Below are 14286 nucleotides of genomic sequence, written 5' to 3'. Positions count from 1 at the left end.
GGAGGGTGAGAGGTCCGAGGAAATCTCTAACCTGGTGATTTCAGGTCAAATAAACAAGTGTATTTTCAAAAACATTAAGAATAAAGCTCCATATTCATTGTAATCCAATATATACTTTTTCGTTGTTGTTGTTGGTGGTGGTGGTGGTGGTGGTGGTGGTGGTTTTTTTTTTTATCTCAGACACTCCAGGTTCTGAAATCTAGATCAGTTTCTGTATTTACAAAAAAATAGCTCATTGGAGATGATAATCTCTCAGTTCTCACCTAATTTTGATATTCTATGTTTAGATAGATAAAAATACTGCATGCTGGCAGGAAACTCAGAATAAAAAAAAAATAGGTTGTGAGGTTCATTCAATAAATAAGCCTTATTCTTTCTGCTTTATGGTTTTTGAGATTCCACATAGACTTAGCAAAAAACACATAGGAATAGGCACATAGGGCATCATTTTAAGTTTAATAAATTTAAATATTTGATCACTTAGAATTTAATTATATTAGAAGAATCATTAAAATCAAATTGAAAAAAATTGGAAATATGGTCTTCTCCACTAGGAAGTTATAAACTGAAAGAAGTATAGCTAAATTTTCCTTACAAAATACTTATTTCTTTTTATTTACTTCATTGATTTTGCATTTAAACATTTTCTTTTAGTATGAATTTTAAAAATCTTAATAATTAATTATGAACTTTAATCAATTGGATTGTCAATACAATAATCCCAAATGTGAATAAAAAACTTTGCACTTTTCAGAGTTTGTAGATATGTCAGTGTATATGATAGTGATTCAAATTTGAAATCTACAAGAGCTACTTATTCAAGAAAAGTTTTTTGTTTTGTATTATTTTTAATATAAAGTAGATATAAACTGATGCTATGTGAATATTTCTCTTTTGTTTTCTAAATTTTTAATCTTTGAATCATAGAATTTAAGAAATATCAAAGATCTGAGAGATCACTTGGATCTCAAAAAAAAAAAAAATTCTTGTTGCCAGAAAAGTTCAGATTGTAAAAGTAAAATATTTTATACTTACGTTTCTCATGTGGGAGGAAATAAATTAAATTCATATCTTTTGTCAAAATTGTTGAAACAAGAAATCAAAATGAATAGGTATATTCATTTATAATAATAATATCTGAGCTACAGATCTGACACTGGTAACAATGTCAACTTCTGCCTGTAGTAATGATTCTTTTCAAATCCACTAGTACTCAATAGAAATTATTCCTAGTCTATTCTGATCTGAAAGAACAGCATTTTTCCAGTATGCTTTTCATTTTTAATGAGAAAACTGTTTGTTTTCAAAAGTAAATTCAAAAATCAAAGATCATTACATTATGTAGTCATTTAGAGTCCTGAGATTCACTGCTAATGTTGTTAAAGCTCTGGGAATAGAATCAAGAGACTTTAGTTCCCAGATGTATCTCTACTGATTATTACCTATGTGAATACTGAAAAATGCTATCATAGGTGGAAGAGAATGGATGTTTGAGGAACACGAGGTTAATGATAGTTATACTTCCTGTCTCCTGAGAACATTATGAGAAAAATGAAGTAGCAGATAAAGGTTTTGACGATGTATAATATTATCCAGAGGACCAATGGCCATGAAACACAAAGAAGAATGGAAGTTCCAGGAATCTGAATAAGCTAAAAGGATAAAGTAGATTTCAAAACAATTAATGTGGAACAAAAAATAAGAATATACATGTTTTAACCACTACCACCACAACATTAATATGTATGTGTTTTGTGGGATATTTTTTCCTGCCATTTACATTTTAGGTGCATTTAAGTGACATTAATGGAATAACTTGCTCAAGGTATATGAGCAATTAATATCTTCACTGTATTATTTAAAAGGTTTTACAGAAAGGATGAATGATTTCATAACTATAACAAAGAATTTGCCTTCCTTAAGCATCTCTAACTTGAATTTTCACATGCTATATACTCTTTAAGATTTTGGCAAGCATAAAGAGAAATAGATTTCATTTGCTTTTTTCTTGTTGTATTTCTATTCTTTAAACAACATCTTTTTATATCTTGTTTAATTTGGGATTGACCTTAATCTTATAGAAGTGCCAATTGTTGGTTCCTTTGAATATCATTCTTTAATTATAGATGTTTAAGGAAAATACTATATTTTCCAGTATTTCTTCTGCATTGATTAAATTTTATTTAAAGCTCCAATCTTTCCACTTTGCCTATTCATTGATTTTTTTTTCCCTTGTAACTGTAAAATAATGAAAAAAATTCAAAGAATATAGTACGGTCTATCTTTGTATATTCTATAATCATAATACAAACATCTTATAAATGGTCAAAGGATATGAATAGGCAATTTTCAGGTGAAGAAATTAAAACCATTTCTAGTCATGTGAAAGGGTGCTCTAAATCACTATGGATCTGAGAAATTATAAATTAAGACAGATCTAAGGTATCACTACATAGCTCTCAGATTGGCTAAGATGACAGCAAAGGACAATGACAAATGTTGGAGGCAGTATAGGAAAACTGTTTCACTAATACATTGTTGGTGGAGTTGTGAACTGATCTAACCATTCTGGACCGCAATTTGGAAGTATGCCCAAAGGGTTATCTGTGTCTATCATTTGATCCTGCAGTGTTTCTACTGGGCTTGTATCCCAAAGACATCATAAAGGAGGAAAAAGGACCCACATGTGCAAAAAAGTTTTGCAGCATCCCTTTTTGTAGTGGTTAGAAACTGGAAACTGAGTGGATCCCCACCAGCTGGAGAATGGCTGATTAAGTTATGGTATATGAATGTTATGGGATATTATTGTTCTATAAGAAAGGCTCAGCAGAATGATTTCAGAGAAGCCTGAAGAGACTTACAGTGATCTTGAACAGACTTGAACTGATGCCAAGTGAAATGAGTAAAACTAGGAGATCATGATACATGGCAACAGCAAGAATATACCAAAATCAATTCTGATGATGTGGCCCAATTCAGACCAATTCCAATGATCTTGTGATGAAGAGAGCCATCTACACCTAGAGAGAAGACTGTAGGAACTGAGTGTGGATCACAATGTAGTATTGTCACTTTTTTTTATTGTTGATTGCTTGCATTTTATTTTCTTTCTCTTTTTTCCCCATTTTGATTAGATTTTTCTTGTGTAGCAAGATAATTTTATAAACATGCATACATATAGACTTAACATATATCTTTACTATGTCTAACATATATTGGATTACTTGCTATCTAGGTGAGGGAGTGGTGAGAAGGGGAGGAAATTGGAACACAGGGTTTTGCAAGGGTTATGTTAAAAAATATCCATTCATATATTTCAAAAATTAAAAAGCTTTAATAAAAAAAACTGCCAAAAACAAACACATTAATGAAGAATTTGTATTTGATCACAGAAGTAAAAGAGAATGATTGAATGCCATTGAGTGATTCCATGATTATATATGTATTTATGAAGATTATGTGACAGTTATGTAGAGGTTGGTTTGGGGAAGTAGTGACAAGAAGCAAGAAATAAAATTAGTTGACATTTTTAGTAATCCATAAAAATCCTTATGGGACAACAACTAAAATAAAGATTGTGAATAAAAACATATGAAATGAATTGGAGAGATACTATAAAAGTATAATAAATAAAATTTGACAGATAACAACAGTCCATAGGAGAATAGTAAGGTAGCATGTGATAATCAACCTGAAGGACTTCAATCAAATTGATACTATCAATAGGAATAAAAAAAAAAAAGAAACAGAAAATGAGAAGTTTTTAGGGAAACAAAACTTACTTTTCCTCCAAAATACATAAGTATAATTGTATCTTGGCCATGGAATCAGGAAAACAAATGGTTTTAGGATTAGAATAACAATAAAATGATCAAATTGTTAAAGTAAATCTCTTTCTCTCTCTCTCTATGTTTCTCTCTCTCTCTCTTTCTCTCTCTCTCTCTCTCTCAATCTTTCTCTCTCTCTCTGTCATAAATTTTCTTCATTTTTGTCCCTTAGTACACATAAAAGAAAATTGTTCATGAGAGAATGAAATGTCTTGTAGGATATTTCTGACAGGCTTTAAAGTGGAGGGAAAAAGCTTACTTTGCTAACCATTATGTGAAGCACATTACAATCATTGTCCATTTGATTCTCACAAAAAAAGAAATAAAAACTAAAAGTTAGGTGCTATTATTTTCTCCATCTTGCAGCAGAAAAAAACAGCTAAATGGAGACAAAGTGACTTGCCTAAAGTCACACATTTAATACGTGTCTCAGTATAGATTTAAACTCATGTTTTCCTGAATCCAGCACTGGTGCTCTACCTACTAGACCACCAAGCTATTTCAGAGACAATATATTGTTTCACATCAATTTATATCATATACAAATGTGGGTGATATTTTGAATTTAATTTTAAGAGAAAGAATAATCATCTTTCATGTATTTGTGTGAATGGAGAAGAATTGATGACTCATAATCTTTTGAATATTGTTTATTTTGAAAACCACAACAGTGATATGAATTTATTGTATCATAAACAGACATGTCGCACCAAAAAGTCTTCCGAAGCAACTTGCAATTGTGTTATAAAATGGAGATGCTATGAATATTATTAATTGTATAAATTAAGAACCATATATCCTTATTGTTTTTCATTTGATACAAAAAAGAACAGTGAGAGTATTATCCTTCTAACCTACATAATTGTTAGATTTTCTTATAGCAGAGCTATTATTCATCTATTTTACTTGTTATATTTAATAATTTTATCATTCTTTTTATTTTTAATTATTTCATTCTGAATGAGTAATAATAGCATCTTTATCAGAAATTTTCATAAAATAATAAATTGATGGCATAATTAAGAGATACACTTCTTTTAATAAATATTCCATGTTTTATACAAGGTAAAGTGAGTAAATAACGTTTTAAACTACACAATTGAGAAAAATATTAAGGGCTTTGTGATCTTACATATATTCTTATTAGAAAATGGATTATCATTGGACAAGCTGTTAAGAAAGACATAAATAAATGACTAAAACTATAGAAGTTATTTTCAATAAATATTTTCTTGAAATTTTCAAGAAAAAATAATTGGGCATAGTAATTTCGATATCACTATAAGTACAAAAAGAACAAATAAGTTCATAAATTACATTTGTGGCTTTGAGTACAGGACATTATCTTCCATATGTTTTTAATAGGAAATAAAATGGAAAGTAATATTTTTTTTCTCCCAAGTACAGCCTTAACTTATAAATTATTTTCTAAATCTTAAAATAATCTAAAAGGATTCTATTACATGGAACTTCCCCACTCTTTAAAGACTATTTAAAATTATCCTACTATGAAGCCCTTTGATCAATGCAGAATAGCTCTAAAACTTATGTATGATATATATTATTTCATAAACATAGATTTCTCCTTTTTGAAAAGCAAGGTTTTATTAATAATTCCTTTACTTAAACAATTATTTGTCCTTATTTGTTTCTTTTAATTTCCTTTGCAAAAGGTAAAAGAATAAATACTTAGTCAAAAGTAACTTAAATGTGAATCTTTTTTCAATTCCTCTATATTGTAAAAAATATTCAAGAGTTTTATACTGAGAAAATGGGGGGAAAGTAGCAAATTCATGCTATGGATTGAATTACTTATTTGTTGTTGTTGTTTCTACACTTAAAAAAAGAATTCAGAACACTAACCAGAATGGTACTTGAGAGCCAGGATGTAACAGCATTCAACTAGGTTCTTATAAAATAGAAGAGTTTTTAAGAGAAATAAAGAATGAATATATAGGAAAAAAATTAAATGAAGAGATTGAAGTAATGCTATTCAATTTTTCATTAAAAAATTATAGGTGGTAAAAAGAAATTTTCCCACTCTAGACAGTAAGATGTCTAGAAACTCCAACATATACCACCCTCTTTACTGATTATTTATTTTTCTGATTCTTAATTTTAACACAAGAGAGAGCCAGAGGAGGGGGGCAAAAGAAGAGAGAGGGAGAAGAGAGAATACATATATAAGTGTAAAAACAAGAACATTTCAATGATATTTTGAATCATTACTGATTACCTTCTCCCCTGTAACATCTCTAATTTCTCTACATCTTTATTTTATTATTTGTTTGTTTAGGTGAGGCAATTGGAGTTAATTGATTTGCTTAAAGTCACACAGCTAGTAAGTGTCAAGTTTCTGAGGTGAAATTTAAACTCAGATCCTCCTGACTCCAGGACCAGTACTTTAGACATGGCACCACCTGGCTACCTCCTCTCTCTCTTTAATCAAATTGTTCTACTTCCAAATCTGTTTGCCTACTTATAAAGGAGATCTTAATATTATCTTTTAGAAAGAATATTGGACTCGATCTGTGTTTTTCCCTCTTTCACCACAATTACCTCTGTGATTTGGATCAAGATGCAGAAGCACAATTTTCTGTATTAGTCTACTGATAAAGTGGAAACGATATATTGGCTATTTGTGAAAGTCATAAGAAGTTCAATAATGATAATATTTGTCAAACTATATTTTGTAAAATGCAAATTGGGAGAAAAACACAGTGTTACTTTATTACTTGTCCTAAAAATTAAACTGCACGCACACACACATGCACACACACACACACACACACACACACACACACAGAGAGATGGAGTTACTTTTATTTTCCCTCTTTTGATATCCATATAAATGTTAGAGTTATTAGAGAGGGGAGAAAATGAATATCTAAATAGAACCTACTATATATTACACATGGTTCTAAAACTACCCAATATTATTTCATTTAATCCTCATAAGAATCTATAACTGTCATCTTCATTTTACAAATGAAGCACAAATTAAGTGATTTGCCCAGAAAACTAATGCTAATTAACTAATGAACATTTGAAGCCAGACTTCAGGTCTAAGCTTTCTTATTTCAGAAATCAGAACTCTATTCACTATGTCACTAAACTCTGTGTGTGTAGGTATGTATGACAGGGAGTTCCAACTCTATAATATACAGATGTACGCTTGTTATTCTTTATGTATATATGTTAACACATGCACATATGTATTCAATTCTGCACAATATTTATTGTTCTCTCAACATGCTAATGTAATTATGATAATATTATGAATAATTTTCAGTAGTTTCATTACCTCTTCTTAGGTAGATGGAACTCTTTGATAGGAAGGAGATTCTTATAGGAACCCTGTATTAAAATGGCAGAATTCATGACTGTCAAGATTTGTTATTTGCTGAATAATCCAATCCACTTAGATAACAATTTCTTTATTGCCATAATGACATCCTTGTTCCTCAGACTATATATTAGGGGATTAAACAATGGAGTCACCGTTGTATAGAAAAGAGAGAGCACTTTTTCTCTCCCTCCTGATTCTCTGGATTTGGGAAGCAAATATGTAATGATAGCAGACCCAAAAAATAAGCCCACAACAATAAGGTGGGAGGAACATGTAGAGAAGGCTTTGGATCTCCCTGTAGCTGATGGAAGTTTCATGATAGTTTTGATTATTTTAATATAGGAAACAAATATCAATAGAAATGGAAACATTCCAAAGAGCACAGCATTAGCATAAACTGGAAATTCATTAAATAAACTGTCCCCACATGTTAGTTTTACTAAGGGAGGAGCATCACAGAAAACATGATTGAGCTTATTAGAACCACAGAAGGGAAGAGAGAAAATCTCATATGTCAGCGCTGCTTGGACTAGACTTGCACTTATCCAGGAGCCAATGACCAACTGGACACACATTTTGTAATTCATGATTAAAGGATAATATAGAGGCCTACAAATGGCCACATAACGGTCATAAGCCATCACTGCCAGGAGGAAGCACTCAGTACCCCCAAGAATCAGAAAGAAGCCAAGTTGTATAGCACAGGTTGAAAGAGAAATATTCCCCCTTTGTGTCCAAAGATTTACCAGCATTCTAGGGAGAGTCACTGAAGTGTAACAGATTTCCAAAAAGGAAAAATTCCCAAGGAAAAAATACATGGGTGTTTGGAGAGCAGGGTCAGACTTGGTTATTATAATGATAAGTCCATTTCCTTTCAATATGCTCATATAGATTATAACAAAAATTCCAAATAAGAGCTCTCGAAGATTTGGAACATCAGAAAATCCCAGAAGAATGAATTCCTTTATATCAGTATGGTTTTCTCCTGCCATTTTTTCTGCAGGTTCTAAATGAAAAGATAATGACTCAATGATGTGAGGACTCAGGTCCTTACACTGGATGTCACATTTGTCCTGTTAATTAATGAGTTTACATTAAATGATAGTTCTCTTCAGTTCTTTAATACTCTAAATATCTGACTCCTTTAAATAATATAGAACAATATAGAATATATAGAAATATTAAGTTCCCAATATTTGATTCAATATTAATAATAAGCATAATAATAATGATAAAGGACCTATTTATAAAGTCCCAAAACACTGTGCATAAGTCCCCATATTTCCCTCCAAGTCATAGTGGGATAGTAACTTTTTTCTCATTTTTAAAATCTGAGTCTCACCTAGGATAAGAAGATTGGATACATATGACAATAGGAATAACAGAAACCATGACAAACTGAAAATCAGTAAATTTGTCCGTGGAATCTCTACATCTTAATTCCATTAAATGAGATGAGAACAAGAATATCATCATGAGCTTCCTCACTGCTATTATTCTTACAATTATATCATCATCATATTTCACAATTGATTAAAAAGACTTCAATTCCATAGAAGATTTACTACTCTCCATATTTTTGTTCAATTTACAAAGTTAGTTTATGCTACTCTGCAATAGATTGCCAAATACTAAGGGACATAATAGCCATTTTTCTTAGACCACTGTTATAAATGATTCAACAAAAATGTTGGAATAATATAATGAATAGCAATAATGGCCTATGATAGAAGTATCACAACCCTTCCTGTGTTAACAATTATAGTCTTCTGATCAACAAATCATCAGTTATGATTTCATAGCACCAATTAAGAAGCATGTTGTCTGTTTCTTGACAGAGATGGGATGAACACACAATAGAAAATAAGATAAAGATATACATGTGCACACATTTGTATATAAAATTGTACACATAACACACACACATCTATATTTCATATATGTATATGTACATGTTGGTATGTATAAGTTTTCACTTAATGACAACATGACTGAAATAATCATGATGTATATGTGTTACACACATATAAATATAGATGTACGTGTATATGTATGTATACATACACTTAAACAGGCATGTGTATGGGTGGATGTGTCTATAGTGTGTACTAGTCCTATGTATGTATATTTGGTCACATACTAGAATCTAAGTTACTTGAAAGTTCTGTCTACCCATACCCATACCCATCATATCTACCTATATCTGCATGCACACATGCAGAAAAATAAGGAAGTAAAATCTTTAATTATCCATATTTATTAAAACATACATCTAATAGAATTCATTTGAGAAGAAAATAATTTTTCATTTTTGGAAAATAAATTGATTTATAAAAATTTTTATATGGTGGAAATAACTTATTGTTCTCACATTCTATCTATCTATCTATCCATCCATCCATCCATTTATCCATCTATCTATCTATCTATCTATCTGTCTACCCCAATATGTCTTATTCATTAAAAAGCCAAATTCTTTCCTAATGTGCTTTACGTATCTGACATTCCAGTCCCCTCTAGCTCAATGTTTCTAGGATCGCATAGTTCTGGGACATTTAGATTGCAATAACTTCTGTGAAAACAAACCAGGAATTCTAACACAGAAAACAACATGTAAAATATATTCATTCTATAACACTTATATCATCTTTATAGGGTATGAAGTTCACTACTAATAACAGAAAATATCTTACAGACCATGCAGCTGAGTCCCTGATGAATTCAAGGAAGATATCTGAGATTCAAATAGGCAAAAATTAACCAAGTAATGTTGATTTGCAATTCAGGATTCGCACAACTCTATCTCTCTTTAATTAAAATGTAAGCTTCTATTCATTTATTTATCTATCTGTCTAGAAAGATAACTGTCTATATCTATATAGGCACATACATACACATATACATATATCCATACACATATACACATGTATATATATATATATATATATATATATATATATAGAAAGAGGGGGTGACATATATAAAAAAAAACCTATGGTGGAAATAACTTCTTGTTCTCACATTCTATCTATCTATCCCAATATGTCTTATTCATAAAAAGCCAAATTCTTTCCTAATGTCCTTTACATATCTGACATTACAGTCCCCTCTAGCTCAATTTTTCTAGGATTGCATAATGCATAATAACATAGCAGATGGCTTAATAAATGCTTAGTGTTTGATCGATAGTGTCAATCAAAATACAATATACAAATATATAAAAATGAAAATCAGCAAATAAAGAAAACAAAATGTTTATTTCCCAAACCATAAGTCATTATTTATTGTACCTTTTTTCTGTCATCATATTTTTAATTCTGCTATTCTCAATCCATAATAGTTTTTCAAGCTGATTTGATCCTGCCTGAAATTTGGCACTTCAGAACAATCCCATTTATTGTCCCCTATTCTTTGTGAAACTTTCTCTTACCATATGAAGTCAATTAAAGTCAATTAAACTTATATTCTCAGAATTCCTACAACACTTAAATTGTACTACAATGTAGTATAATTTTCATTCTTGCTTGCTTGCTTTCTTGCTTTCTTTCTCTTTCTTTCCTTTGGTAGTTCTTCATCCCTAAAGATTCTTGTCACTATATTTCATAAATATGTATTAATATTTACATATCACCTAGATGCAGATATTTTCCTCAAGGCAAAGAAGCTGGAGTTTTGGCAAAGAAAGAACTCAAACATACCTTTCTAGATTGACACAAAATAATACATCACTTTGTTCTTTGAAGACTATACAGGATATAACATATATTGACTTAAAGATATACAACGAACTAAATACATATGCATTTAATCATTAAATCCTCTGCCCTGCATATGGGGGGGGGGAAACAGGGATTTATATTCTTCTTAAAATCCCATTTAATTTAAAGGCACTTGACCTGTTTAAGTTCAGAAGATTCTTCCTCTTCTATGATCTTCTGGGAAAATGCCCTTTTTATACTATTTGGCATTTTTTAATGAGAAGCCAATCTTGTCTTTTTAGGACCAAGTCCAGCCTTATGAATATCATTTTAATAAGATGATACTCTGGAGAGAGCCCTATGATTAGTTAGGAAACCATGGTTCCAAATTTGTTTGTGCTGATTACTGACTGTAAAATTGGTGGGAAGTGGTTTCACATAACTAGGGCACAAATCCATATGTAACACCATGAAAAGGAATGGAATGATTTCTGAAATCTTTATATTTGTTGATTATCATAAAATCATAAGATTAATTATGAAAATAGAAGTCACTGATTAATAGCTCTGTTAGTGACAGCTTACCTTAAAAAGTGAAGTACTAACGTCAGTAGTAGAAGTGCCAATTCTCATTATGTTTGATTATTTAGGGAAAACAACAAGGATATTTTTTATTAAAGAATTTGCCCTCATCACTACTATACCTAAATGGGCAGGGTGTTTGACTTTGACCTTGATAGATTGCACAAGTGAGTCTGTTGTGTAGTATAGAAAAGAGCAGTGATTAAGGAACTATTTAGTTTAGTTCAATTAATTCAAATATATATACATGCATGCATGTATGTATAAAATATGTACACATATATACACACATATATATGTATATATAATTTTATTTTCTCCATCCATCCTCAAATAGAAAAGAAATGAAACAACAACAACAACAACAACAAACATCAACTTGTAATGAAAGGGAAATAGTTAAGTAGAATAAATAACTATCTACTGTCACTATGGATATAAAGCTTAACATCAAGCAACAATAACAATTTTGAGATCTTGGCATCTAATCCCATCACTTCCTAGGCTCAAGGATTGCTACAGAGGGCACCTGCTTCCATGAAATTATAAGATACTTATATCTTGGAAGGAAAGCTATGATGAACTTGGATTAAATATTTAAAAAGCTGAGGTATCTTATTAGGAACAAATCTTCAATAGTCAAATATATGGATTTTGATTTGCTTATTTGATTTTGTTTGTTTCCTGGTAGCAATGTATGGTTATAAGAATTGGACAATAGGGAAAGTTATGCTGAGAACTTTTAAGTTCTAAATTTTGTCTTGAGGCTTCAGGGAGTTTGTATTTATGAATTTCTTTCCCACTTTTTTTTTGTAGCTTCCTACATAGATTTTATTTTTTAATTTCATGGAATATAATACCAATTATTGCTATTTTTTAATAATTTTAGATCTTAATATTACTTACATGATCTTTTCTAGAACTCTTTTCCAGATACCTTAAAACTATATTTCTTTTTTCCATTTATGGTATTTTTATTTGGAAATTATTTCTTTTTAATTGGCATTCTAAATTTCAGAATATTTAGTTCTTAGAAGTATTTTTTCCTATGACATAAGTTTTCATTACCATTCTTTCCTAGCTAATGCATTATTTAATCTCATTTCATTTCTTTTAGTTACCCTTGTGATAATTTGCGGAACTTTTTTGTTGTCCTGTGGCCCTGCTTGAATGTATTATAGCACTTTTTTTTTTTTTTTTGTTTGATTTTGCCTTATATGCATGTATCAGTACAAGATATTTCATTATAGCACTTGATGATTTTCTTATTTTGCTCATCTAAGCCACCTCAATATTAGGATTCTTGAGCTTAAGTCAAGCTCTCCTGATCTCTAGAGATCACCTCCTCAAATGTCCTGGAGCATCTTTGCATCATTCTCTACTTCAGTTTCTTCAATGCTTCAACTTTCGTTTTATGCATCCTAAGTCCAATTTATTATCGCTCATAGGTTCATTCAAAATTATTTGAGTTTTTGTGAGTCATCTAAGCTACTTTAAATCCTAAAATACTGTCATATTTCTACAACCCCTCTAGCTTCTTTTCATTTTAAAACCTTTGAATTTGCCTTGAAAAATGTTGTGCATCAATTCTAAACACACACATGTATGTATATGTAATGTATATATGTGTATGTATGTGTGTAGATATTTATTCATGAACATGCAATTCAACTATTCTTTTAAAATTCTTATTCAGCTATTCAATTTCTAAATATTTGCTTCTCCAATGCAGCCTTTTTGATTGTTAACAGAGATAAGAATTGTTTTTAAATGCTGTATTTCTTAAAAAAAAATTCCATATTTTTGGATTTGTGACATCTACTAATGAATGACTCTCATGTCATGTCAGAATATTGTCAAGAGAAACCTTTGGAGGTTTTCTCAAATATTTAAAAAAATATATGAATCAGGCAAAGAGCAGATATTACTATTTTCTATATTCATATTTGTAAGTTCAATATAGATTTTTGGCAATATTTTAGAATAGTTATTATAGGCTTTTAATATCTCTACAATTAATTCCTATTGTTTTTGTTTATTTTGTTGTTTTATTCATTAAACTTCTTATTTTTGTTTATTAATTGAACAGTTTATTGTTTATTTAAAATTAATGTACATTTTTTGTTTATTAGTTCAATAGGATTTTTTTTACTCCTAATTTTATTAATCTACCCTTTTATTTTCAGAAATTCAAATTTGGTATTTAATTGTGTGTTTTTAATTTGTTCTTTTTCTAACATTTTTAGTTGCAAGCCCAATTCATTTCATTGACCTTCCGGTTCTCTATTGTATTCAAGTAAGCATCTAGAGGTATAAAATTTCCCCTTAGAACTACTTTGACTGCATCCCACAAATTTTGGTATGTTGTCTCATTATTGTAATTCTCCTGGATGAAATTGTTGATTGTGTATAATTTGTTGTTTCACCCACTCATTCTTTAGGATTAGATTATTAGTTTCCAATTAATTGTTGGTCTATTTTCCCATTGCCTTTTATTTCTTATAATTTTTATTGCATTATGATCTAAAAAAGATGCATATACTGTTTCTGCATTTCTGCATTTGATTTTGAGATTTTTATGCCTTAGTACATGGTTAATTTTTTGTAGGTTCCATGTGCCATTTAGAAAAAAAACACAGTCCTTTCTGTATCTATTCACATTTCTTCAAATGTCTATCATACCTAAATTTTCTAAAAAATTATTTGCCTCCTTAATTTCTTTCTTATTCATATTGTTGTTTGATTTATCTAATTGTGATACAGCAATATTGAAATCCCCCATTACAATAATGTTTCAGTCTATTGCTTATTGAAACTGTCTTAACTTCTC

At 30.1% G+C, this 14286-nt stretch overlaps 1 protein-coding gene across 1 annotated transcript; it reads right to left on the bottom strand.

Annotated features, from left to right (window-relative positions):
- Positions 1-7223: 7223 nt before the first annotated feature.
- On the bottom strand, positions 7224-8180 carry LOC100915889 (olfactory receptor 10AG1-like). The gene has a single exon (XM_023506397.1). It carries the CDS (start codon positions 8166-8168, stop codon positions 7224-7226), a length of 945 nt encoding a protein of 314 aa, XP_023362165.1. The 5' UTR covers positions 8169-8180.
- Between the last annotated feature and the right edge of the window lie 6106 nt (positions 8181-14286).

This window comes from Sarcophilus harrisii, chromosome 6 (assembly GCF_902635505.1).
Source record: "Sarcophilus harrisii chromosome 6, mSarHar1.11, whole genome shotgun sequence".
In the NCBI taxonomy this organism is placed as follows: Eukaryota; Metazoa; Chordata; class Mammalia; order Dasyuromorphia; family Dasyuridae; genus Sarcophilus; species Sarcophilus harrisii.
The sequence above is the reverse complement of the archived record's forward strand: the minus strand, read 5'-3'. Positions and strand labels throughout refer to the sequence as shown.